Source organism: Scophthalmus maximus, chromosome 4 (genome assembly GCF_022379125.1).
Source record: "Scophthalmus maximus strain ysfricsl-2021 chromosome 4, ASM2237912v1, whole genome shotgun sequence".
Taxonomy (NCBI): Eukaryota; Metazoa; Chordata; class Actinopteri; order Pleuronectiformes; family Scophthalmidae; genus Scophthalmus; species Scophthalmus maximus.
The window spans coordinates 14,794,854-14,821,937 of record NC_061518.1 but is presented as its reverse complement, the minus strand read 5'-3'; the positions used below and the strand labels follow the sequence as shown (position 1 = coordinate 14,821,937).

Sequence of the window (27,084 nt, the reverse complement as noted above, 5' to 3'; positions counted from 1 at the left end):
TCCCTGAACTGCCAACCAACCCTGCCAATCAATACATCTGTAACTCCACAATATGTCAACTCAACTAGAGCTAATATGATACCATTCCTTGTTAAAGTCTTGTGAGTTTAAACGTCTGCTTGATCTCTGAACTCTTCCATCTATTCTTCTCACAGAAGAGTTATCTCACCTTGTATTTCACGGGGGCTGCCTTTCATGGATGGTTTGATGTCGTTGGGCCAATGATGAATAAAGTAGGTCTACTCAGTGTAAGTGTCAAGGGTTTCAGAGTGCCCTAAAAAGATAACCTTCAGTTGTTGCCATCTGGTTAATATCTGTGACCTTGTCCACTTACACTGCCCTTGATTAGAACTCAGCCTGGGTGTATATCGTGATGGAGATTCATCTAAAGGAGAGAGAAAGAGAGGGGGGGAGTGGGCTGAGATTGCACTGACAGGGGAGTGTGGGTAGCTTGTTAAGGTCTTGTTAGTGGGCACTGAATGACACATTTCTGGTAGGCTGTACTACAGTGATTCAGTCAGAATGTTGGTAACAAGGAAAGGGAGAGCACATTTTTCACAAATCATCTTAGTTGGTGATATAATTATCTGTCTGACATTTACTCTACATAGACAGAGTAGGATAATTGAAAAGTCCACGCAACAACTATTAGCAACTGTCCACTCTAAATTTAATTTGTGCTACTCGTGCCGCTCTGATTCTCAATTATTAAAACCTACTCTTGAGGAGCCTCTCACGCTGGAACGATGCTGACTTAAAATGATTGTTCTGTGAAGCCTTCTATAGGGGCTTAGCCGATTTAGCCACTAATCTCTGCATGTTTGTACAATAAATATTCAGGTATGTGATCAGCAAATCTGGATGAGCCCAATTAACCCCATGGGCATCTACAATGTCACCATTCACTGGAAGGCAAGGCACCTTTGTTTAAAGTACATTTCAGCAACAGGGCAATTCAAAGTGTTTTACACAAACAATCAGGAACATTGCGACAAAGTGCAGAAGAACATTAAGACATAATTTAAAAAGTCATAAAACATTAAGAAAGATTAGAAAATAAAAGATACAATAGAAGGTACAATAAAGTATAAAATACAAGAGCAGACGTTATACTGCTGTTTAAGATAATTATTTGATTATATAAAAAGAAAGTTTTTAGCTTTGATTCAAAGGAACTAAGAGTTAAAGTGGTCCTGCAGTTTTCTGGAAGCTTGTTGCAAATATTTGGTGCAGACACTGTTACAGTAGTACGTTGGCTGAAGATAAATGCATGGAATAGTTTTTTCAAATCCTGCTGAGACATCAGTCCTTTAATTCTTGCTATATTCTTCAGGTGATAGTAGGCTGTCTTTGTAATTGTATTAATATGGCTGTTAAAACTCAGGTCAGAGTCCATGACTACACCAAGATTTCTAGCTTGGTCTGTGCTTTTTAACATTACAGATTGAAGGTGAGCATAAACCTTTAATATTTCCTCTAATTCGGGCACATCCAATTGTTGACTTGTCACTCAGTGCTTGCATTGGACTATAGTCCCCTGGTGATAGAGTTATGGAAATGTGTGTGCCGTCTGCATATATATGGTAATTTATTTTGTGGTCATCCAAAATCTGAGCCAGTGGGAGCATGTAGATTACCCCAAGATGGAGCCCTGGGGAACAATGCATGTGATTTTGTTTAACTCAGATTTTAAATTACTTATAGACACAAATAATTCCCTGCCCGAATCATCTTGTTCATCTGGTGGGGCAGCTGTAAGCCACTTTCAATCCTTTGAGAACTCTTATTGTTACATTTAAACATCTCTGTACTAAAACAGAAGAGTCTAGAAGGCGTTGAATCAGGAGCAACTGGACTTGGTTATAGATTTTTGAAGATGTTTCACCTCTCACCCAATAGGATTCTTCAGCTCTAACTAAGTTCCGGTGAAACAGGTATTCAACCTCAGTGGAGTGTGGGTAGTGCTTGTTGGTGCAAAGAAGAAATGAGGGGACATAAAGACGACAGTGAACAAAAAGATAGAAAGGGGAGATTTGGTTGGCTAAGATAGTATGTCTTGATCTCATCCTTGGAAATAGCTGTTTTTTTCTCCATTTTCTGGTGAATGTTGGTGTTTCCTGTTGCAACCCCCTTTCTTTTCTGGCCCCTCCACTGATTGTTTCAAGTCCAGGCTCAAGATGCACGTTTTAGATATCTTCCCCCTCTCTCTCTCTGGTAAATCTTAATAAACATTGTTTTTTAAAAATCAAAATCAATCTCTCTGTGTGTGAGTGTGTGAGTGTGTGTGTGTGTGTGTGTGTGTGTGTGTGTTTGTGTGTATATACCATTTTGATTATAGACCTTGCAGAGTGAGGACATTTTGGGAAAGTGAGGACATTTGGTCAGTCCTCACTTTTTATAAAGGCTTAAAGACGATTAAGGTGAGGGTAAGGGTCTAGTGAATGCATTATGTAAATGAGTGTCCTCACTAAGTCAGAAGTACAATATTGTGTGTGTGTGCGTGTGTGTGTGTGTGTGTGTGTGTGTGTGTGTGTGTGTGTGTTTGTGTGTGTGTGTGTGTGTGTGTGCGCGCGCCTGAAACAATTCTGTTGAGAACTGAGCCAAACATTAACACCTCATTCATAATTCCAAAAACTATTTAACACAGCGGACCACACTGCCTTGTTTATCTCTTTCCTTCTTTCTGGCATGCACTGACACACTTTGTTTTGCTTTCTGGACATAATACATTTGAGTTGCACACAGAGGAGTTAATAGATGGGGTATGAGCTTACCATGTGACAGTGACTGAATAAAAATACAGTTTTGAAGTATGAACATAACCACTCAAAGCACTTAACAATACATTCATCCATGCAGAAAACACATTCACACAGTGCTGCTATTTACTGCACTTTATTTGTCAAATCCATACACTTCGACATGCAGACTGGGGGACGAAGGGATGGAACCACGATCTTCTGGTTAGTAGATGACCATCTCTACCTCCTGAGCCTCAGCCGCCCTCATATATTACATTCATCTATAAGGTGTTTGTATAAAAGCATTCCATAATTTCTACATATCTTTTTTTATCTTATATGCATGTTGTAGCCATGGCTAAAGACAATGAGTGAGGAAATGACAGAAAAGGAAATTATGTCTAGCTTTGGGCAGGCTCAGACTTCAAAGTTTGCCAAGTCATACTTTTATCCTCCATCAATAGAAAACAAAGCTTTTCATTATTTGGCAAGATCCTTCCAAAGACAATTTATTAAGTTTCTATATTCAAAACTCAGACTCATGAGGAATATCCGTCTCATAATCCTGATGGCATTGAACAAATATGCGTCCGGGTATATGAGGTTTTGAATATCTTTTTTAATTTTAAGTTTTCATTCTCCTTTATTGCTGTCCTTTTTCAGATTTGGATAGGGATACACCCTTTATTCAGGGAAGTGACCGGGGTCTGTTCAGGTTTGCAAACCATAATGGGGGCTCTGACCTTCTCACATTTAAAGATTAAAAATAAAGCAGCAGTTTGGTGTACTTCCTCAAGGTGCTAAGTTAAAAACCAGCAAGACAGATTGATATTCTAGGTGATCAATAAACAAAAAAACATTTAAAAATTAATGCAACATGTACTTTTCATATTATGTTTGAAAAAACAGTGCAGGAGCAAGAGCAGGTGTTCTTTATTTCAATACATGTTCATCCCCTGATATAATTGTGAAATTAGAATAGAATTTCGATCCTCCCAATATTTTTTGCAGGCTTTCTGCAGCATTTGCAAATATGTACTTTTTTATCTTTGCATTTTCCCCAGTTTGAAATACAAGCCCTAACATCAACAACAAATGTTGGACTTAACATTTAACATTTATAAACATACTGGACCCTTCCATTTCCCAAATCCTATTTTAAATTGTTTTAGTAGCGCACAGATGTTTAATTATTTTTATTTTGCAGTGAAGTAACTGCATGAAGATATGATAGTTTTTTCTTGACTAGCGATGCACCCTGTTGGTCATACTGTATATAACATAATAAATGATGAAATGAAAAGGTAATAAAAATATAAAATGCAAGGTAAATAATCGGTGCTAACTCAGTAAAATCAGTGTGTACATTAGAAAAGAGAATGGATGAACAGATGCAAGAAGTAATAACTGTTTTTTAAACAAACAAACTAATAAAGAAAATGGATAGTTAATCAGCTGTATCTCTCTGTTTTAATTTTTTTAGGGCTCACATTCAATTAGGTAGACATGTACATACTGTAGATGAATTATGCGTTAGGGCTCTTAGAGTTATAACACAACTTCTCTATAGATGTTAGTTAGTTATTACAACGAAGGGGCTTTAAATCAAAATCTATCATCATGCCATGTCTTGTTGACAAGGGAAACATTGTTTTAATTTGCTGTGGACGAATAATAAAACATTGTAGGATACTAAATGTGAATATACCCTGAGTTCCTGCTATGTGTCAGGGTTGTTTTTATATTATGCAAGTTAAAATACTGATCCTACTATCAAATCAAGAAATAAAATGGTACCAAACTCCTAACTCTGGAGGGAGAAGCTGCTCAGTCGGGTTCTGCTTTTTCCATCTTTGTTGTGCATTGCTTATCATTATGTAGTGTGTTGGCTCTCATCAACATCAATCAACATTTGGTTACCATGGCGCAATGTACTGATGTGACCTCTGTGGCTACAATAAAATGTTGTTTTTTACTCCATCTGTGTCAAAGTATAACTGTGTTGTTTTTTTTACTCCAGCCAATTAAAAAAACAATTCTCAAAAGTAGAAGGGGAAAAATATCAGTTGAAATTTAAGCAAACAAAGAAACAAACTGTTCTAAATATGAGCTTTGACCTCATAAGTATAGCAGCACTGACAATGGGTAAGGCTCTGGCCACAAAATGAGAGGAGAGTTTAAACCCAGAAGCCACGTTCAGGAGGATATTTACTTCGAAGCCATGCAGATGTCAGGACGGCTGTTGCAGCTCTGCTGTAAAAGGATCTAAGTGTGACAAGGAAAGGGAGTAGTCTGTGACACTTTCTGTTGAACATCTCTCCCTCTCATCCCGCTGGCTCTCACTATGTCTAATACCAGCGAATGAGGACCTACTGGTGCTGCTTTACAACTTGGTGCGTTGCTATGGCGTCAAATGCCAGCCACATGTTGGAGGCTGCCTTGGAGCAAATGGACGACATCATTGCTGGTAAGAGTTTCTGTTTCATTATCAGAACTTCAATAGCCTGCCCACTTTGTAATTGCAGGCCCCCATAAAACCAGCACAACCTACATGAATTCACCATGGGATATTCACACACACACACACACACACACACACACACACACACACACACACACACAGACACATGGCGCGCGGTTGGAGGGATTTTACTAAAGTAGAAGTAAAAAGGTTTTTGATATGTTGAGTACTTTGAAATGATGTACCGACTCAATTTGCATTTCCGTTATTTTAAAGCTTCTCGTTGCATTAACATCTCCTACAGTCCACAGCTGCCGAGCCTCAAAGTTATTTCCCAGTGTCTTCCCTACTGTTTTCTAGCCGAGGTGATACATTTTAGTCGGTGGTGTGTGTCAAAGCCACTTTAGGGTTTTTGCACAGGGTCAGAAGAGTACGTTCTATTTAAGGAGGGGACAGTTCAAACATCAAACATCTTAACTGAGCAACTAACCACAGATAACAGCTAACAATCACACAGTGTAAGTGAAATTACATATGATTTACATTACAAAATATGAATTTGTCCAGATTGTGTCCTGCCTGCATTACAGAACCTTTTTATTTAACTTCATATTGCATTTAAGAAAACATCTTTTCCACAACTTGACATGTTGATTATAGTAACATTCAATTTGAGCCTCTAATTTGTGGATTTCTGAAGCTACAGTGTTCAGAACCGAGGCATTTGATGGTATTTCCCTCTGGCAAGCCTCACTGGACTACTACAGTGCCCTCATGAGGTCATTTCAGGAACTACTCCTATTATTTTGCTGCCTGCCAGTCACCTCATAGTCAGCTGTATTCTCAGTACTGATGCCCAAGTAGTTAGGATGCCAGAGTAACAAGCCACTAGTTACTTCTGTTTCTGTTTTGTAGTACTTTGGATTTCTTGTTGTTCTTTCTTCCAGGCAAAATCGGCGAAGGGCTGTTCAGCTCTCCCATGCATTTAGGGGGTCAGGATAACCAGTCCTTTGAGTGTTCCCAACAGCAAACCCTCCCCTCACCCGTGGTGGACCCCGCCCTCAAGACTCTTCAGCTGACTGAGGCCCTCAGGGCAGTGCTGGAGGGCAAGTGGAGTAAGGAAGAACAGGTTTCTCTCAGGAAACAGGTCCCTCGTGACACGGCAAACGTTATACTCAAATGGCTGGAGAGGGACGAGGTGAGCACTTCACTCGCACTTGACTCTCCATATGATATTGGAAATATCCAAAATCCAATAAAGGAGAAAGGGCTCTGTTTGCTACAGTCTGCTGCAGAGTCCACAGGTTTTTATTAGTGGCATGATGCAGGCTTTGATCCTGGTCATCAACATCTGGAGGGCTTTTTCCTGTCTGCTAAGACGTAGCGAGCTGGAAGCTGGATCTGTTGCAATCTGCACCAGTAATGAGATCCAGAGCTTCTGTTCAAAGCACATGCAGTTGCACTCCCCTCCTTTTTTTTTTTACTTTCCTGCTCTCCCTTATTTACTTCATTCTTATTGCCAATGTCCTCTTTTTTGTACAACCGTCTTGTCCAGGTTACACACAGACAGTTTTAACCCTCTTTTACTCTACCTCTAATTAAGTTATGTATTGTAAGCTCTACACTCACGCCAAACCCCCATCACCCCCTCCCCCCAATCTCCTCCACTACTTCCTCCTCCCATTCTGCATCGTCTTTACTGGCATATTGCTCTTCGCCACATCTGACAAGCATGTGCTGCAGAAAGTTTCCTCTCCCCCGTGCCCCTTTAGGAAGCCCCACAAAATCAGGCTGACTGAGAGGTACTTCAGACAGAGCAAGAGAACAGACCAGAGACACACAGAGAAAGGACACAGGAGAAAGAAGGAGGGCAGAAAAGAAGGTGAACGATCATGAGGTGCAGAACATAAATAAATGCAGAGTTGTGGTAAATACTGCAGCTGTTTGAGTGGGCTTTAGAGAGAAAGTGGGAGACGGAAAAAAGGGGGAGTTAGAAGGAGGTAGAAAAAAGTGAAGAGAAGAAAGAAAGGGAGTACAGCCAATTGGCATAGTTTGAGTTATTCGGCTCAGCTCTAAAAAGTCTCAGGCGGCCCAGACTCTAAACCACACGGACCGAGGTCCTCTCTGCACGCTCTCCACTGCAACATGGTGGGTGTGTAGAAGCAGCAGAGATTTGGATTCAGGGATATACACAGTTAAGAGACATTGGTTGGTCTTATTGTGGATTTTGGTCTCCGATCATCCTCCTTGGGGCTTTACTGCACAAGCCATAAGGCACGGTGACAATTCAACATCAAGAGTTAGACCAACAGTACAATGGGACTGCAGAATGGAGTATGATATTGATTTCTACAAACATTTTGCCTGGCTCAGAAAGGTAAGACGCTCTGCACTTGCATGTACACTCCTCATACCTTCACACTGCACCACCGCTGCACACAAGATCTTTGCTCCTGCAGTGTTGTTGCTCTTACGACGTAATTACAGTTGCCATGGCAGCTAATTTGGGAGGAAGTGGTGTTTTGTTTGAGGCGTGCTGCAGAATATGTAACACATATGCAGGCCGTGGTGGACTGAAAAGTTAATGTAGGAAAAGGAGTAGCTCTAGCAATAACTAGGTGACTTGTTCAACTAAGCAAAGACTATTGCCAAATAATTTTTAAAAAAATCAAATGGATTGGAGACAAATGTTATTGATTGGGGGAAAGAAGTTGCAATAATAACATTTGCAATGGCTACAATATGAAAATGTTTTTAAATATATCGCAAAGAGTCTATTAAAGGTCAAACGGTATTTTGAAATTATTACAAACCACTTGAGCTGGCTGGCTCGGGATGACGGACGCTGGGCCACATAATCTTTCCATGATTGTGGTTGAAAGCCTGGATTTCAGAGAAATTTGAGCTCATTTGGTTGCACTTTACCTCCCGTTGCACACGGACTGCTCTGAAATATCCCGGACTACGCAGGCAACCCTGGGCTCAGACGTCACCCAACATTCTTTTTCCACTAATCAGCCGGCATGAAATGTTGTACACAACTTTTAATGCTGGATTTAGACCTTTAAATTCCTTAGAGACTGTCACAAATGGAAGTTTGAGACCGAGAGACTTGTGTGTGTGTGTGTGTGTGTGTGTGTCCGTCCGAGGCTACTGTAGAGCCTTACTGAAGAGAAAAACAAATTCGACCCACTGGGTAAATTAAATATTAATGGTGTACTTACTGGACTTAATAGCTGACCTTCTGACCATTCTGACCACTCTGAAGGTAAACCTTCATTCAAACGGCAGCGGTGAGTCCTACCAGGAACGGTTAACGCGTCTGGAGGGAGACAAAGAGTCACTAATTCTGCAGGTAAGAAGAGCCTCACCTCTGGAGATGCTTATCTCTTGTTGGGGTGCATCTTGTTAAATACAAAACGTGATTATCTCTGTCTGTCTCTATTTGTACAAGATTTATGTGACCTTCACAAAGGTTGTTGCAGCCCAGACCATGCCCGGACATCCATTTATAAACGCAAATCAATTCCAATTGAACATGAGCCTGCTCAAATAAAAGTGGACACATGACACCGAGCTGCTTGTGGGAACTGATTGTAAACAGGGCCCATATCACATTCCAGTAAAAGGAAAGAGCCGGGGAAAGGAAGGTGAAAGGGCAAAGGTAGATCAGAGTATTGTGTTGTAAATGTTGTGTCATCACCCGCCTCTTTCCCACCGCGTGTGTGAAGCAACGGTTATAAACTGGCTTTGGTGCTGTTTCAACAATCAAATGTCTTGTTCTGTGTGAAGTGTTTGTCTGTGTCTAAACGTTCGTAGGTGTGTGAGTGTGTGTGTAGCCCTCAGGACTGCTGAACAAGTGCCTATCTCAGACAGGTTGAGGCTTGCATTCGCTGTGGCGTGTAGGTGTGGGAGAGAGCAGGTGCCCCGTCTGTTCTCTTGGCCTCAGATAAAACATTCCTTTGGAAAATCCACTCCAGTTGGCTGGCGGGACCTGGCATTTAGCATGTGATTAGTTCTTCTGTGGCCTTAATAGTTTCTCTATAGATTTACAGTTACCAGGCATTCTGCGGACATTGCTGGAGCCGGTTAGGTGCTGCAAGCACTGGAAGAGGCACAGAGGGCCATTCATTCCTTCTCAGAGGAAATGTTTGATCTGCAGATGTCGAACTTTCTACAAAAACGAGTAGCAGCAATTGAATGTAAATAGAGGATATTGATAAATGTGTTCTGTGAGAAACTCTTAGCTCTGCAGCAATTCTGTGAAAAAAGTGTTAAACTGATGATGAAACAGGTTTATGGTTCAAGTTGGAAAAGGCTTCTCATCTCTACCATCACTGTCCCCACACACACATATTGTACAAACAGGTGAGTGTGCTGACAGACCAGGTGGAAGCTCAGGGATCGAAGATCAGCGATCTAGAGAGTTCTCTGGTGGCGCATCAGCACAAACTCAACTCCACAGAGGAGATGCTACAGCAGGTACGCAGCTTAACTGACCTTCGTTACTTGAGTCAAAACATCTGAAATTGGACTTTCTCAGTACCAGATGCCTGATGTTTTACTGGACCAAAGTCAGGAAACTCTGACTTTTTACCACAAGACGTCCATGGCTTTAATATCGATACAGTTCTTCCAGTTAATGAGATGTGACAGGCCATTTATCTTCTAAATGTGTCTGTTCCTAAGACGCAGTCTTTTCTCATAAGCTGCAGTATGTAACTTGGGAGGACTTCTGCTTCCTGGGAAGAAATTCCTTGCTGAGATTCTGGTGTGTTTGGCTGCACATTACCTTGACAACCAAAATATTTAAGATGCTCAGACACATCCCGGGACAGTGTCTCAGAGTGTACGCCTGGTTTATGCAGGGCGAGACTGGTCCGTCTGGGCAGGTGATTACGACAACGTTAGCCACACCCCCAACCTGTAACCAATGAGTCAATGCATGCTCTCTCTCTTACTCACACACACACACACAGAGAGAGAGAGAGAGAGAGAGAGAGAGAGAGACGACAGGGGGAAGGCGAAAGGGAAAAATGAGAAAGGGAGGAACAACTGAAAAAGGTGGAGAGATGGGAGGGAGAAAGAATAGGGGTGGTGCTCCTTTTAATGAAAAGTTAGAAGTGTATGTCTACAACTCTCAGTTGTTTGCGTTTGACTTCAGATCTACAACAGAGACTGAACAGTCTGAAGGACCCTAGATCGAAAGGATGCATGAAACTTTAATCTACTGAAACTACAAGACACTTGAAACCATTGCATCCATGAGGGGAAATACACTTCCTTGAGTAAGATGAACCAGGTATTACACAGAATAAATTTCTCTCATTCTCAAAATGCTGCTCCGGTGATATTTTCAGTCAGAGTAGACTGTTTCAGCTATTTGTGAAAAAAATAAATAGTGCCAGGAATATGTCTTTTAGCTATCTGATGAGCTGTGAACTTAATGCGCAGTGTCTATTTCTATGTGCAATGCTTTATGTGTGCAGTGTATCAAAGGGCAGGCACGGCTGGTTTCTTGGAGACGTGGTCATTATGAGGCTTTGGACCTGAGCCGTAAATCTCTTCCTGGTGACAAAGCTCTAATATTTTCCATGTGCAGACTGGGAGAAGCCCAGATATTTTTTCCAAGCCAGAGTTTAAAACGGACCTTTCCAAATGCACTGTTTGCCTTCCTCCGATGCTCATTTCTGGACTTTAAGTGATTTAGCACCTGCTCGACATCAACCAAATTAGTAATACGTCTGCCTGTGTAGCCACGCTTATAACTCTCAAGGCTGACAGCCGAGAAGAGCGAGAGTCGCAGAGCTGCACTGCAGGCCCATCGTCGTTCTCAGCACCGGGCAAAAGGTTTGCAGCCGGACAGGAAAATGCACCTGTCATAGTTATTTTAATGTTCTTTCTATGAATGTTTTGCATGCTTTTGGTACCTCTCCCACTCCCCCACCCCGCTCTGCTGTGTACTTTGAGTGAGCTATGAAATAGGCATTATAAATAGTGGTCATGGGTTGTGTATATTTAGCCACTCAAACAGCGTCTGAAAGCAGAGGGTTTGTCTGAGGGGACTGTCATTGCAGAACCGGTGGCTTGCCCTGCCTCATGCCTAATGTTGCCTTTGTTCAGTAAGTACTGAGCAGCGAGTAACACTGAAGGGATAATGCATGTTTGTATTTACCTGTATGTCAGTTTGTGTTGCTTCATGCTCCCGCTGCATGTTGTTGTTGATGACAGGAGCTCCTGCATAGGACGTCACTGGAGAGCCAGAAGCTGAGTCTTATGGGGGAGGTGTCCTACCTTAAACTGAAGCTGGCAGACATGGAGGGAAAACAGAGCCATGGGGCTGAAAGGCAGCACAAAGCTGAGGTAGGACTTTTTTTATTTTTTACAGGGCCGAATATGGCAAATCCTTGTGGGCAATAAAGGTTTTATGTACAGTTTGTAGATAAGGTTGTTTTGTTTGTCAGTAATGTATTCAAATGTGTATAAATCAAAAACAATGTAGCCTTTTTCAAGTTTTAGAAGTTGGATTGATTTACTTTTTCCTAAATTTGAGCTATCGATAATTTCCCCCTCAGTATAATTTTGCAATTAAACTGCACATTCCCGTTCAGCAACCTTATTCGTGTGAAGGCTCGTTGCCGAATGACCTCATGGTTTATTTCACTGAGGTCTTCTAAATAAGGAAAATTAGTTTAGATAAAAACATCAGGAACACCTCTGTTATGCTTCAGTCCTTGGAAATTTGAAGCTAACTCTGCAGGAATGATGAGGGTAAACACAAAAATCTGCCCTGGTGTTCTGATGGATCAAACCTTGAAGTTTGCTGCTGATTTTATGGAAGGCCATAAACACTTTCTGGATTGATGTAGAGGAACATTCACCAAAAATCCTGGCTCTGCTGTTCTTGGGCACAGTATGCAGGAAAAAAAAAAAAGTCTCCGAGGGTTTTAAATCTTTTTGTCAGTTTCAACTGAATCATTCAACTGTTTCTCTCAAGACTGATGTGTTGAGTTACCAGCGGACATCCTGAGCTTTTAGCGACCATGTGAATTGGAGAAAGGGAAAGCAAGGAAAGCTGCGCTATTACTAGACAGGATACTGTAATGTATGTCGTTACTGTCAAAACACTGCTGGTCAAAGAGCCTTTGTGTCCTCAGGTGGAGAGAGTTCAGACATAGTGGAGCTGGCATGATGGATGGTGGGCCAAATATCAGCCTGGGTCGGCATTAGCCCAGAGAATTTTGTTGTTGGTGGCGGGTAAAGGGAGAAAGGGTCATTCTGAATAAAGCTTTCTTCCTAACTGAAGGCATAGTTCCAAAAGCAATTGACATTTACTGCACACAGCAAAGGCAATGAATTCAGGTTATTCATTTAAATATTTTTCTTTTTTATAGGAATTTGATTCGTAAGAAGGAAGAAATGGCATAGGTATATTTTGATAGATGGAAGCGTTTCAGCACTTCCCCCTCATTTCTGCTCTCATGATGTTTACGAACCCAGCTTTCCCTACAACAGCTGCTCGGACTTAAGGAGAATAGGACAAATCTGCTTTCAACTCTTTATTGGCCTCCCACGTGTTGCCTCTACTACACAAACATGTCCACACACACACACACACACACACACACACACAAACACACAACATGCGCTAGCCTCCTTGCTGTGGAGCCAGTCAGCTCATAGTTAAATTTAGCCACGGGGGCACTTCATATCATCTGTCACATCCGCTGTACCAGACCCCAAGTGAGACTTCCTCTGTCCACAGTCCGAGCATAACTTGGCTGTTGTTTACTCTTTTTCTGGAGGAGCATGTGCACGGATCACCCCGAAAAGGTGGCAATGGTACATCCACCGCTCTTGCAGTTTACCAGAGCAAATGGCCCATAACTGGCCATGGGTGTCTGTATATGGGAGCAGCCAAGGATCTGTTGTGCAAATACAGATTCACTATTATATTGATGTATTAAGGCTAAACACAAAACCTACTCTTTCTCAGAATTTAGAATGTCAGATCGTCAGGACATGAGGTCGAGGAACAACTGGCCTGACAGGTCATCTCTGCAACAATGTGTTCACACACAAAAAAAAAGCAGATATATAAATTTCCCTTCGGCTCTCTTATCATTTCTCTCGATTATTTCTCCCCTCTTGCATCTGTCAGACCGTAGTTAATTTCATTAGTGAGCTGCAAGAGCAGATGTGTAGGTTTCAGAAGGAAATCAATAGCAAGATCCAAGAGAAAAAGGCCTCGGAGGTCCCGGCCGACAGCAGCTCTTCTGTGGTGTGCTGCACTGAGCCCACTGAGGGCAAGGGCTCCAACCCCGGGCCGTCCTGTGACACCATCTCAGGGGCGACGCACAAACTGGAGGAGGCTCCAGACGGGTCTGATGGGAACACACACAGCCCGGAGGAGGCTAGCTCAGATGCAGAGCAACAGTACCACTATGAAGAAGAAAGTGTAGGCGCAGCCTGCCTGCATGACTTCTAATGACGTGTGCAGCATGGGTTGTCTCACTGTGGTGTGTGTAATCCTTTGGTTAAAATTGAAGATTCACCAAATGTCCCCAGCACTGCTCCATGTCACCGTGCAACTCGGTCAAAGTTAATCATATTTCTGTTATGCATCAGTGTGTGACACAACTAATACCTGTACAGACCTGCACCAACTAACATCACCTGATGCCGTTGGAATGACAATGTATTTTGGTTTTTTTTGTTTTTTTCTCGAGGCTCGCCGGTGAATTGACAGGTACATGTTCTGTTTCAGGGCTTACTGAAGGAGCTCCGGATTCTCAAGGACAAGGTGGAGCACCTGGAGGATCAGAAGTTACAGTACGAGAGGAAACTCAAGGCAACAAAGGTAAGATGAAGTTCTGATTTTCATGGTGTCTAGACTTTAAAACACCCCAGTTGTGCCCTAATTCCACTGCTAACTGTCCACTCGACTTTCCTAACTGCTGTCCAATCTGACGTTCCAGCCAGCGAAGTGAGTCATTCTCTTTTGCACACTCTCTTATTCATGGACACCTCCTCGTATGATTTTTTTAAGAAGTCTGAGAGCTATTTTAAAGGACGATAGAAATAAAGTTAATAATGGCTTGGTCCTTTTTTAAACTTCCTGCTCATACTTTGGCATGATCTCACTGCATTCACTTCTGAGACAACCTTCAGTTGCTTCCCCTCTTTTCAGATAAAATCATTAGCACTCCCATTATTTCTTAATTTCTCTTTCCCAGTCTCTGTTGCTCTTTCCCTTCAGAAACACAGATTCTATTTGGATCATATTAAATAACATAGTAGTATTATGTTATTTGTTTTTAACAAACTATCTCCTGTATGTGTTGCCTAGATAAAGAAAATGTGATTGGCTTCAGGGTGGAATGGGAATTGATTTTTTATCATTTTGGTAGTTCTCCAAGGTACCATCTGCAGTTCTTTATATTTAGTTTTGAGATTGGTATCTTTCTACCTAAATTCTATCTAAATAAACAAATGCTACAATTCAAATAAATATATTTGTTGTTATTCTTAGTTTTTTGTTGTTGTTGGTAGCCGAATGTTGGAAAAATATTCTTTCAATGAAGAATCAATCAATCTCAAATTGTAATTCACAGTCTCGAATTTTAATGCACACAAGTAATTGGCTCCACATGCAATGCTTTTAAATGCGAGTCTGTTTTATCTCATGTTTTATCGAGCTTTTATCTTATTCTACCTTTTCACCTTATTCTACCCTCTGACAAACCAGTGGGAATGTATTGATGAATTGAAATTGGGGTGTGACGCTATAAATGCGGCAAAAGGCGTATTTTTCCTCCAGTTTCCTTCCACACAGACAAAACATAGCTCACCCTAAACGTAACTTTATACCATCTTTTTTAACCGTAACTTTATACCATATAGCTTACGATGGATCTCACACAGTTTGGGTTTCAAGTGAAGTCATGCAGGCAATTTAAATGAAGATGCATGCATGTCTTGTTTTTCGTGAATGTGAAAGCGCTTTTAGCCGTGCGTGTTTAAACCGATGTGTTGGCACATAGGGAGCCCTTGTGAAGATCTGCGTGTCCTCTCTGTTAAGAGTCCTCATTTTTGTGTGGCACCCACAGGCGGAGATCAGCAGCCTTCAGCAGCTTCTGCTCAGTAAGAACACTGAGATCGAGAGCTTGCACACTCAGCTGCTGACCAGACCCTCTCTATCCGCCGAGAGCTCGGAGAGAGGTAAGCAAAGCCCTCGGCCTGCCGCCCTCCACCCACCTGCCAACAACAGCCTCTCAGTGTCTGGCTCTCTCAGAGTTACCCAGCCTGATGGGTGACACAGTTAATGACTTCTATTTGAATTCATTAACTTGTAGTAACAGCAGTGGAAAAACTCCATCTCAGCCCTTAATAAACTGTCTCGTCATGACTCTCTGTCTCTGTCTCTCAGAGGAGATTTACAGGAAGCGGCTAAACGCCAAGTGTAAGCCTGAACAGTATTTAATGAAAATCCTTTTGGACCCATAGGCCATGTCTACTTTTGTTGTTTTTTTTCCTCCGGACATCTCTTTATTCTATTGTCTTTTCTTTCCTTCTGCTCTTAGGTGCAGATTTGACAATCACCAACGTGTTTCTGAAACTTCTTGTATTATCTCTCTTCCCTCTGGCTTCTTCTTCATCGTCTTAATGGAATCGTGGAAGCATGATAATAATCTCTTGTTTGTTCTTAATTTTGTCTAAGATGGAGATAAACACTTCTTTGGGGCTCTTGCTTAGTATATTCACCGTCACTCACCAGCAACGCTGTCTGTATGTCTGACATTGTTACAGAAGAGGTGGCTTGGCGAAAGCTAGCAATGGTGGATAAACAAGGTTTTAGTCTTAGATTACATGGTTTAGACGGCAATCGTTATAAAATATGTTGGCATGTATTTATGCCTTTCCTTCTTTTCTAAATGTTCAAATGCAGTTGAATGTGTCTATACTTGGCATGACAGGGGCAGCTGCCTATTAATAATCAGGATGGGGTTTCTCTTTACAGATCAGGAACTGCAGAGGCTTAAGATTGGAATGAAATCACTGCTCGCTGCCAACGATGAAAAGGTAAGTTACCGGGAATCTGGAAAACATATCCTTTCACTTTGGTCAGCACAGCTGTATGCGTTTAGCAGCGTAGAGCAGCATGCCGCTACTACACTGTAAAGGGCCTCACTGACGTGCACTGTGCTGCATATAGACGTGCCATCATCACTGCTGTTTGGAAGGTTAGAAGGTAACTGTTTTTAGATGTTGTCATTTCTTTGAGGCGACACCCTCCCACCATTTTTAGAACAGAGGGGCTTTTGTATTCTCCCTCCCAGAAAATCTTGGACTTTAAAGACTTACAGACGCAGCCCTACATGTGGCATGCAAGTGAAGAGAGAGAGACACACACACACACACACACACACACACACACACACACACACACACACACCCCAAGGCGAGCCATTTCAGGCAAAGCCACACTGAAGTAGGGCCTGGATCTGCCAAGCCTAATTTTGGACTGAGCTGCATTAAGAGAACCATGGCAAAACCAGGCACGGGCGCCACTTCAAAAAACACACACACACACACACACACACACACACACACACACACACACACTCCACATTATTACCACAACTAAGATTTCCAGCCGGGCCTGTGACAATCCCCTCCCTATCCACTACTTTGATGTAAAGGCCTTATGTTGAAAGAGGGATTTTTGTGAGGCATATCGTTCAGTGACGGCAGATATTCCACATGTGCTTTCTGACCTTAAGATAAACGTCTTAATTGCGTTCCGTTGACCTTGAACCTCCCCTGCTCTGGTTTCTGTAGGACCGGCGCATTGAAGAGCTCACCTTGCTCCTGAATCAGTGCAGGCAATTCAGAGAGGTCACTCACATCACAAAACAAGGTAATCAGCTTATTCACTCCTTTATCCTTCCCCTCAGAATATTTGGGTTATCTTTGCAACAACATTTGAGCATGATGAAAGCCACGGCACTTGCTCCTCTAACAGATACCGTATGTGTACCGCCGCTTGAGTTGAGGCAAAACTATTGCTTCTCCTTGTTACTGTAGCTCCACCTGCTGTTGGTTCATCACCAAACGGGAGGACTCCTTCGTGCAGCAGTGAGGAAGGAGAGCAGGGCCTGCTGAAGAATACTGACTCTGCCAGTTCAAAATCCGAGGATGTAAAGTCTGAAGTGGGTAGAAACAATTTGAACCGGTCTCCTACTTGTTATAGTTTGCCCCCCCCTTCTAACCTTCCTTTTTTACCCCTTACAGGTTTCAACAAGCAGCTCTTCCTCCCATCTCACATCACTTTCATCGGTTCAGAAGGAAAGTGATTTCAGGTAGTGAAGTAGCTTTTCATCAGTGGATGATTTCAGTATCTTTTGATTTAGATTTTACTGAGACATGTGTGCTTTTCTATTCTCAGAGCCGAACCACAGACTCTATCAAGCAGTATGAACGACATAACAAATGGACCTTCACAACAGGTATGATTTAATCCTCGTACACATGTGATGTGCATTTGCCATTTAGCTGTGAGTGTTTACAATAAACCCCAAAGGCCTCCGTTGATGTCCCACGCCATGGTTGTGTGACAGATTTGCTAATCTGTATGACATCTATAGCACATATTATTACAGTTATTTTGTGACTCCTGCTAATTACTTGTTTTTTTTTCTTGTTTCTCGTATTCTATTTATATATGTGTGGTTTATCTAGATTGGTCTGGGTGGCACCAGAAGTCAAACGATGCCTGTGAATTCCTCTCTGTCAGAGCAAAATGGGATCGGAGGCAGCAGCAGTGAAATCCAGAGCCAAAGGTCTCCAGATGGGAGCGAAGATGGAGACTGCAGCCAAAGTACAGTACATCCAGACATAGATTAACTCAGGGTGTGTTATTTATGTTATGATACATAGTGCACAGTAATAATCCCAGATGTAGGGTCAGATCTTTCTTTTTTTCTTCCGTGGGATAGCTAGAGGCAGTATTCGTACTTGAAGCAAACCACTCTCCTCCGCTCCGGCGACCATTACACCTTTGATCACAGCTAATTGTAGAGTGTCCTGACAGAGCAGATGGGTCATGGGTTAGCCTCCCTCACCGAACACACCCTGTCTCTTGCTCTGGTTGACCACATTCATCCCAGCTCCACCCTTCCCCAGCTTCACTGGCCAGTTTCAACTTGAGTCCCACCCTGATTTTTCTCTACCTAAGTTCTGGTGTTGAGCCTAGAAACTGACTGCAGACGTTATCATAAAGATCATACCTTGAACATTTTTGCTTAAACAGCTTCTTTTTCATGGCACATAAACTCAATGGTCTGTGACCCATGCTCCTTCTCCTGAATAAAGCACCATGAAAAGTCAGACCATGTCCACCACTTAGCTGTAAATGTGCTGTTTAGTTTTGGGATGATTTTTGCTGAGATTGTGTATCCAGCCATTTACAATGACAAAAAAATATATATTTGTCACTACTGAAATGCTATTTGGCAAGATTACAGTGAGGCATTATTTGCTCAAAATTATTATGATATTTCTTTTTTAACAAATCAAATGTATCTTTAAAAAAATTGCAAAATCCAAGATTGTCCCCCTAACTGTTTACTCATACTTTCGATCAAATTCATGATCAGTAGAATTACACTGGCTTTGTTTTTTTTGTAACAGGAAAGCTGGAGAAAGCGGACGACAGCAATTCAAGCAATAGTTCCCCAGTTCATTGTGGGGCAGACACTCAGGGCGGCCAACGAGCCGTGGGATCACCAGAATATATGAAGAACAACAGGAGCATCAAGAGACTCTGGGGAAAGTGAGTGTGGTAAAAGAGATTCATACATCAACATTATGTCAACACAGATTATCAGTACTTGGGCAAGAAGAAAACGACAGCCAGTAGACAATAGCTGTGACTGGCTGTTGATAATAACATACAACATTTTATAAAATGTGGTAAATACAGTCTAACATTTATTAAAACGTATTTGTAAATAATACGTATTGTCTGGGTTCATGTGGCATATATTAGTTGGGCCTTTATGTGTACGTATTTTGTGTATGGAAATGTACATATATTGTAATAAACAATTCTTCTGCCAGTATATTTAGTCTGCCACAACATTTCTTTAAAAAACTCTTTCAAATGTATTGATTTGAGTAATGAGTAACTCCATTATCATCTTTATTTTCTATGTATCACTTATTTTTACTTAATTTTAAAGGACTAATCTTTTTTTTTTTTAGATCTTTCTTTTAATCACTGTAAAGTTGTGCCATAGAGTTTGTTCTTGTCCGTACAGACTTCGAAGAACCCAGTCCGGGGGGCTCCAGGCAGCAGATCCCGATGCCGGTCAGTTTAGAAGAGGGGGGCTGCGAGCTACAGCCGGACCCAGACTGACCCGGACCCCTGAATCTTATGACTCTTCACGGTAAAGCTCTGCATGCCACTGCCTGGCCTTGTACCCCAAGACACTTTATCACCAAAGTCACCCTTATAATTTGCCATTTTTAAAATGGTCTGGTTTAGCTCTCTCATCTCATCCCAACCTCCACCATTTCGTAAATGAAAAGAGGCTATGAGGCTTATTTATAGCATAACACATGTTTTATATACATGAATATCGTAATATATTAACATTATAAATAAATGAAACAGTCCACCGTCTAATCTATTTTCTTTTTTCCTTTCAGTGATATGAATGTTCCATTCAGCCAGTGGACCAAGGAGCAGGTGTGCGGCTGGCTGGAGGACTATGGACTGGGCCAGTATGTCAGTCTCTCCAGACAGTGGGTCGAAAACGGACAAACACTCCTGTCTGCTTCACCTCAGGACTTTGAGAAGGTCAGAGAATAAATTAGGACAGTTAAAGTCACTAAAAACTAGTAAAAAAAATCTAAAATTAAGATCCAAATTGTTGACGAATTCAAATACTATATGTCAGATTCACATACAAAGTATATCAGGATAAATTAAATTGCATGGTGTGTGGGTAACCCACCTAATATGTACCCCATCGTCTTAGTGCTATTGTGACAGTCCTTTCTGACTTCAGGAGATGGGTATGAAGAACCCTCTACACAGGAAGAAGCTGCAGCTGGCTATGAAGGCATTCACTACCAAAGTTATAGAGAAATCATCCGAGCTGGACTACATCTGGGTCACCCGTAAGAGCTTATCTACATGGAATATTTCTGAATTTATGATGAGCTTGTAGTTCAAGTCACATCTACAAATGGAGAGTGGGGTTTCTAGTACCACCAAACCAAAGAGAGAATGTGAGATGGAAATGTATTTGAAAAAAAAAAAAGCCCAAATAATCCGCATTCAAAACCAGGAACTGTTTCTTAACAGGGATTGTGTTTTGACAGCTGATGAAGCTTTTATCAGCATTCAAATGTTCAGTGAGTGAATTTCTGATAATTTTTTTTTACCTATTTATAGGTTGGTTGGACGATATTGGTTTGCCTCAGTATAAAGACCAGTTCCATGAGGCCAGGGTGGATGGTCGAATGATTCAATACCTCACAGTGGTAAGACTTCATTGCTTGCGTGTACTATAACATATTCTATTAGTGTGGAGGCCAGAAATAGATACAGTGTATGACATGATTCAAAAACATAAAACACTGATATGAACTGCCAACGTTCACTGATATTCTTTTTCTGTTCACCCAGAATGACCTCTTGACTCTAAAGGTCACCAGCCAGCTTCATCATCTGAGTATCAAATGTGCCATTCATGTGCTTCATGCCAACAAGTTCAACCCCCACTGTCTTCGGCGACGGCCGGGGGAAGAGGTAAGCCAAGATTGAAAGGAGTAGGTGGAAGCTGATACTGTGGGTTGTGCCAGGGAGTATTTTGGCGTTCATGTTGTGTTACATTTTGTCTGTAAATTGTAATGTTAACACTCACTTCTGAGAGAAGGTTACATGTTATACTCATTCATTAAAAACACTTTTATGAGTTGTGCACTGACACGACTCATAGATGGTGAACAGCTGTAATTACATTAGTTGCCCACAAGATGGTAACAGAGCAAAATTAACTTATTTCACAAAAGATCATTTTTCCTTCAAAGTCGTTAAAACTTAATCCTATTCACTTCTAGTGTATTAATGAAGGGGGGTGGTCAAACTGGAACGAATGAGTTGGGAATGGGTGTAATGTCTTTTTTTTCTTTCTTTCTAAAGAAGCAGCCCAGTCCCTCAGAAGTGGTGCAGTGGTCTAACCACCGGGTGATGGAGTGGCTAAGAGCAGTGGATCTAGCTGAGTTCGCTCCTAATCTACGGGGCAGCGGTGTTCATGGTGGACTGATTGTAAGTACTCTAAATGTTGAACTCGTGTGCAACTTTATCAAAGTATGCTGGCTCGACATACCTTTCCATTGAGACCTAAATTTGTTGCTGTCATTTGCTGCCGACACGCTCTTCCATAGATCCTGGAGCCGCGTTTCAGCTCAGAAACTTTGGCCCTGCTGTTGAATATCCCTCCTCAGAAGACTTTGCTCCGCCGCCACCTCGCCACTGCTTTCTCTGCCCTGGTGGGGACTCAGGCCACGCAGGAGAAGCGGGAGTATGGCAATGCGACCGGCCACGTTCCCCTTACTACCACTGCTAAAGTGAAGGTATGAACAAATCAAAGAGGTTAAAATGTCCAGTAGTTGTTACGGCAGAAAATTTAAATGAATTATTAACGGGTTCAACTTTGTGTTTTCAGCCAAGAAAGCTGGGCTTCACCCAATTCAGTCACCTAAGGAAGAGAAAACCTGATGACTCTGCGGATTACATCTGCCCAATAGACAGCGGGGCGCTGACAGTGAATGGGGTTTCCCGATTACCCTCTGCCGCACTCAGGGGCCTCAGCCCCCTCTTTGACAGACAAGCTGAGAGGCGGGAGCCGATCGGGATAAAGGTTGATGCTAATGGCCCCAAAGAATAATTTTAAAATAACATAGACTCACCACACTGCCCTCTCACTCAGTGACTTTTGTGAATCAGTGGAAATTCTGATGCAGGAACGGATCCGAGATGGATCGACGTGATGATTTTGCTGAATGGGCTGCAAAGATACTGTGTTCAGTCGGTGTGGTTATTGTTCGCAATGTTTTTTTTAATCAGAAATTTTGATTAATGATGACGTTGTGTGATATGTTTTATGAAAGCTGCTCTCTGCATTCCTTCCAAAGCTTATACTTTTGCTTTTCAACAATGCATTTCACCGACCATTTTGTATCTAAACTTCTGTTGATCAAGGATATTGATTACCTTTTCCTGTTAAATATCTGGAATCACTTCAATGTATATTTGATGCCAGTTACTTCAAGCATTGCTGTTTCTCATCTCTTTGAGTGACAAAAGAATAAAAACAAAGTTAAATCCTTTTGATGGTACATTAATAGTACTGTTCTGCACCTTCGAATAAGGCTTGTTGTTAAACCTTGGGAACCTCCACCCCCGAAGTTGACTTGTTTCATAAGATTATTGTGAATATGCAGTGATATAATAAATATCGGATCAACAGTTTGCCTCATTTGCCTCGGTATTTTTTAGAGGAAAAATAAAAACTTCAATAGCAGTATGCTGCTTAATTATTTTTACATTTTAGATATTATAATACAGCACACTACATTTGAATAAAAGAGTACAATAGTAACAGACATAGTTTTGAAATTTAAAAAAAATGTATCAATATAATGAGCATTAATGGAGTATATCTTGTTATAGCGACAGACATCACCACCTGAGGATGCATCTTAGGATTTGAAAGGAGAGTTGATCCGAGGACTGCCCAATACTGGTGTGTAAAAAAAATTTGCAGGATGTTTTGTATGTCCCCCAACCAAGGTTCTTTAAAGTGGAAGATCCTGAAAAGCTGCTGATAAACTGATGCAGTCTGTTTTGATGTGGTTTGTGTATTAATGAAGTATTCATCAATTATATGTATTTATATTTATCAACTATAGATGTCATCGTCCAGTGAGAGTTGTTGACTTCAGAAGAATGTTCTGTGATTTGATTATACAGTATAATTCAATTTAAACTGTTTTCAATTATTTGTGCCAATCTCAAAAGAAAATCTTCAAAGACAAAATCACAAAATATGTTCAATGTCTATATAATCAAAAGAAATATTCTTCTTCATGTGTAAGTTAAACCAAATAAAATGCATTGCAGTGGTGATATGGCACCATGGCAGTGCACAGATGTTTTAGGGGACAAAGAAAAGTTGCGTACAGTCGCACCTCAATCCAACATTGTGAATAATTTAGTGGTCTGTACAATAAATATCCATTCAACACCAAAAATATCTTTACACAAAATTTAAATGGGCTATACTCTGAATAAATAAAATAATAAAACATCCAGTCTATCCTCTGAAGTAGGTTTAATGTGTTTTGTGGACTTCACAGGAGCATCCTCCTCTGTGCCATGCAGTGATAGGCAGAAATAATATTTAGAATTGGCCAGTACAATAGAGGGTGGGACATCTTTTCACAGAAAAAAATGACTCGTATGTATAAGTATGAAAAAACAACAAACTTAAAAACCAGTGTTTATTGTACTTTGCAACATTACTAAGGCAACAACAGCAAAACACACTGCCAATACAACATGCTCAACCAACAGTGCTCAGTGGATAGAGGCGGACAGAACCAGCAGCACATTGGTCTGGTGCATTAAAACGTTGTTTTAGAATGAAAATTGAGAATTGAGGCCAACATGAGCCATATTTGAAAACTTAGATATAAAAATATATTTTTAAAAAGGGTCTCACAAAACTGGGCATTTATTTAGTCAGAGGCCAAAAGCGCAAGAAAGTGAGCATCACCTGAGGGTTAGGGTTAGGACTGGCAATGGTATAAATATTCCATTAATCTCAGATTGAGTGGTATAATGCAACAATGCCTGAATAAACGACACTGCGTTGGGGGGTGTTTCCATCAATGTCAGTCCAAATGAATCGAAGCAGATTCTGCTGGCGTGTGTGGTAGTGTCGAAGACGGGGCAGCAGTCAGCTCCCCTCTGAACCCTCCTGCAGAAGCACACAACCTCAATTATACCAAACACAATAATTAGGGAATCTTTTACCCCTGCATATCATTAGTTCCTTAACGGAGAACATCCTGATCAATGATTCCAAATGACAGGTTCATAAATAAATTAGTCCTGTTGATAAGTGTGCAACACTACTCAATTGATCAATGTTAAATGACGAGGCATGCAGCGGTGAGGAATGGGATAGTAAATGTTGCGTATGTGTAAATGCAAGTCTTGATTACAAAGAGGGTGATTTTTACTATACAAGTTAGTGTTTTGTCAATGACTGAGAAAAATCAGGTACATTTGATAAAAGGCAGCTCACAGGTTTAAGAAACATAGCAGCAAAGCAAAGTTTTGTAAAGTCCTCACTTAAAACCAGCAGATGTCAGTGTTGCCTTTGGATGTGTCATGTGTCATGAAGACAACGAGCACTGAACATTCACAGTCGACTCAGTCCATTTAAAATTGGTTCGAATAGAAATATTTGTCTTTCATTAATTTTGCATTATTATTACATTTTCCTTTTATGTGCTTTCTGCGTTTGTCACGTCGGCTTAATTTTACGATTTGGTGGCACTGACTTTGCGCTTGGCAACAAATGAGTGAGGCCTGTTGGACTAGAGTGCAAGATTTGTCATTACACTTTAACCGCACTGGTTGAAACATGTGTATCATGCCAGCACAAAGGACATGAGAGGATATTACACCATTAATTAAACATGGGCTCAGTCCATTGAGGTTCCAAGTGAGAGTTTTTGAGTTTGTGCATTGGCCCGTAGAATGATGGACCATCGGTTACAAATAAAATCAAAATAAATATCCCTTTTTTTAGACATACACAAATTATAAAATTGTGAAAAGTAAAAGCACCTGCAATATGACTTCATACTGAGTATAGAGCAAATGTAGCCAAGTGTCTTCCTACTGTGTTTAGACAGTTTTCTCCGTCCTGTGTTTGTACCATTTTGATTATAGGGGGTTATTTTTGTGTATGCATGTGTTAAGAGGGGCTGGAAGTGTTTATAATAGTGCATCTTAGCTAATTTCAGTAATGTGATCCAGCCTCCACTAGCTGACAGTTTAATAGCTATTATTTGTGTCACCCTCTCTCATAACACTTGAGCAGTAAATTGCTACGTGCAGGAGACTGTGGTATGACTGACATCTTATCTTTCAATATGACATCCATTGTTTTAATTAAGTGAAAGCAATTGTGACATTTATTGGTTTCAAAGTAACTTGTTAATGGCAGTAAAAGAGAAAAAGTGGAGGTAAATTATCCTGGTTTACATTACGTAAATAATTTTCTAGTCCTTTCCTATAGATTAAATATTATTCTCCCACTGTTACTGTCAATTCATTTTAATACATCAAAAATACACACAGTGCGTTGGTGATGCAACGTAAACCCCCTCTTGGCAAAGCCATCTTGTCTTCCCCCTCCTTCCGTCGGTCTCATCTTCATCTTTAATGTGTGCATGTGTGTGTTTGTTGTGAAACTTTCCATTTAAATTATGGAGGCAAGTAAGTAACGCCAGTAGCCCGCGTGTCAGAGCTCTAAGTCATCGCCCTGTCCATTTGATCTATGGACTCAATCAGATGTCTTTAGTGGAGCGTAATCATGTTTTTATATGATGTCACTGGTCGTTCCTGTCATTAACTTGCCACCAGCTTGCCAGTTTGGGGAACATATTCAAGGTTAGGGTGGTGCATGTGTCGCGTACTCCCCATCCAGCCACTAAAACTGTATCTGTCTCCAGCACACCAGTTTGTTCTGACAGGCCTGCCACAATGATGACTGCATCAACCAGATGCGGCAGAGCAGCTTGCAAGCCAACCCTGACATGCCGTCAAAAGGAGCAGCCAGCCGTCTTCATGAGCCTTCCTCTGCCCCGTCAAACCTCAGAGCCCATCTCATCCTGTACACACTGCCGCCGTCAACCAGGCCGTGTGCTTTCCATGCTGAGTGCATTCCATGTAACAGTCTTGTTCGGCATAGATTTTGTTTAATTATATTTACTCTTAAAAATTTAGAGGCTAAAAATGTCCCTGAGTTATGTGCTGATGATCTGAATTCTCCACAAAGAAGCCGTGACAGTGGCTCTCCTAAGCAAGCGTGATGGGATGCGATCTGGGGAACTGAAGTAGAAGAGCTTGTTTATGATCATCCCTCTTGGCACCAATTGACTTTTTACTGGTAGCCAAGTGCCCCTCCCCCCCAATCATCATGTGTTAGACTGTCTTTTTGCGGGACGAATGTCGTCAGTTAATTGAGATAGAGGAGTAACTATGAGATTAAATAATTATACAGACATTTAAAGAGTCCTCCATCCCACTGAAGATTGAGCATGATGTGACCATTCAGTCAACATTGCATTTGAGCATTTGTTAATGTGATGAGATGAGACACTGTCTTATGAAATTCGATATAAAAACTTTTGTACGATACATTTATTCACCATTAACTAGTTGCTTAGTAAGGAAGGTGATATTTCTACTTGTTCTTTTCCACTGAATGGGAATAGAACATGTGCATCTCTGTAGACAATTCGAGAGGTACCACATCATATAAGAATAGAGTCTGTTAACTGCAGCAGTTGTGTGCCATAACGGAATTACTAAGTGTGACAAGAAAGCAACAATAGAATAGGGAACCTGTGTGGGTTTATAAGTGCCAGACTACTAGTGAATTAGTTATGAGCAAGACTGCTGCAAAAAAAATACATGTGAGCATCTAGAAAAATGTCTTATTGACAATACAAAACCAATTTACATACTTAAATAATTCAATCACACTCAGATTGGGATGTTATTTACGA

The 27,084-nt window shown here is 41.2% G+C and overlaps 2 protein-coding genes across 8 annotated transcripts; both read left to right on the top strand.

The window, feature by feature from the left end:
* The first annotated feature begins 5,054 nt into the window (after positions 1 to 5,054).
* LOC124849346 (liprin-beta-2-like) lies at positions 5,055 to 6,691 on the top strand. Its single transcript, XM_047331671.1, has 2 exons — positions 5,055 to 5,208; positions 6,150 to 6,691. Exons 1-2 carry the CDS (start codon positions 5,103 to 5,105, stop codon positions 6,515 to 6,517), a joined length of 474 nt encoding a protein of 157 aa, XP_047187627.1. The 5' UTR covers positions 5,055 to 5,102; the 3' UTR covers positions 6,518 to 6,691.
* Positions 6,692 to 7,045: 354 nt separating this feature from the next.
* On the top strand, positions 7,046 to 22,744 carry ppfibp2a (PPFIA binding protein 2a). Of its 7 annotated transcripts, XM_035629041.2 has the most exons (22): positions 7,046 to 7,579; positions 8,471 to 8,557; positions 9,571 to 9,684; positions 11,434 to 11,565; positions 13,364 to 13,660; positions 13,970 to 14,062; positions 15,312 to 15,423; positions 16,223 to 16,284; positions 17,044 to 17,122; positions 17,290 to 17,414; positions 17,497 to 17,564; positions 17,651 to 17,711; positions 17,944 to 18,082; positions 18,895 to 19,036; positions 19,524 to 19,652; positions 19,915 to 20,065; positions 20,277 to 20,388; positions 20,666 to 20,754; positions 20,900 to 21,022; positions 21,416 to 21,541; positions 21,661 to 21,849; positions 21,942 to 22,744. In XM_035629041.2, the coding sequence occupies exons 1-22, from the start codon at positions 7,532 to 7,534 to the stop codon at positions 22,161 to 22,163; spliced, it is 2,700 nt and encodes an 899-aa protein (XP_035484934.1). In that variant the 5' UTR covers positions 7,046 to 7,531; the 3' UTR covers positions 22,164 to 22,744. The 7 variants fall into 7 exon arrangements, with proteins under 7 accessions (XP_035484934.1, XP_035484936.1, XP_035484937.1 ...); XM_035629043.2 differs by lacking the exon at positions 9,571 to 9,684 and having other exon boundaries at positions 7,047 to 7,579; XM_035629049.2 differs by lacking the exon at positions 13,364 to 13,660 and having other exon boundaries at positions 7,052 to 7,579.
* The last annotated feature ends 4,340 nt before the right edge of the window (positions 22,745 to 27,084 follow it).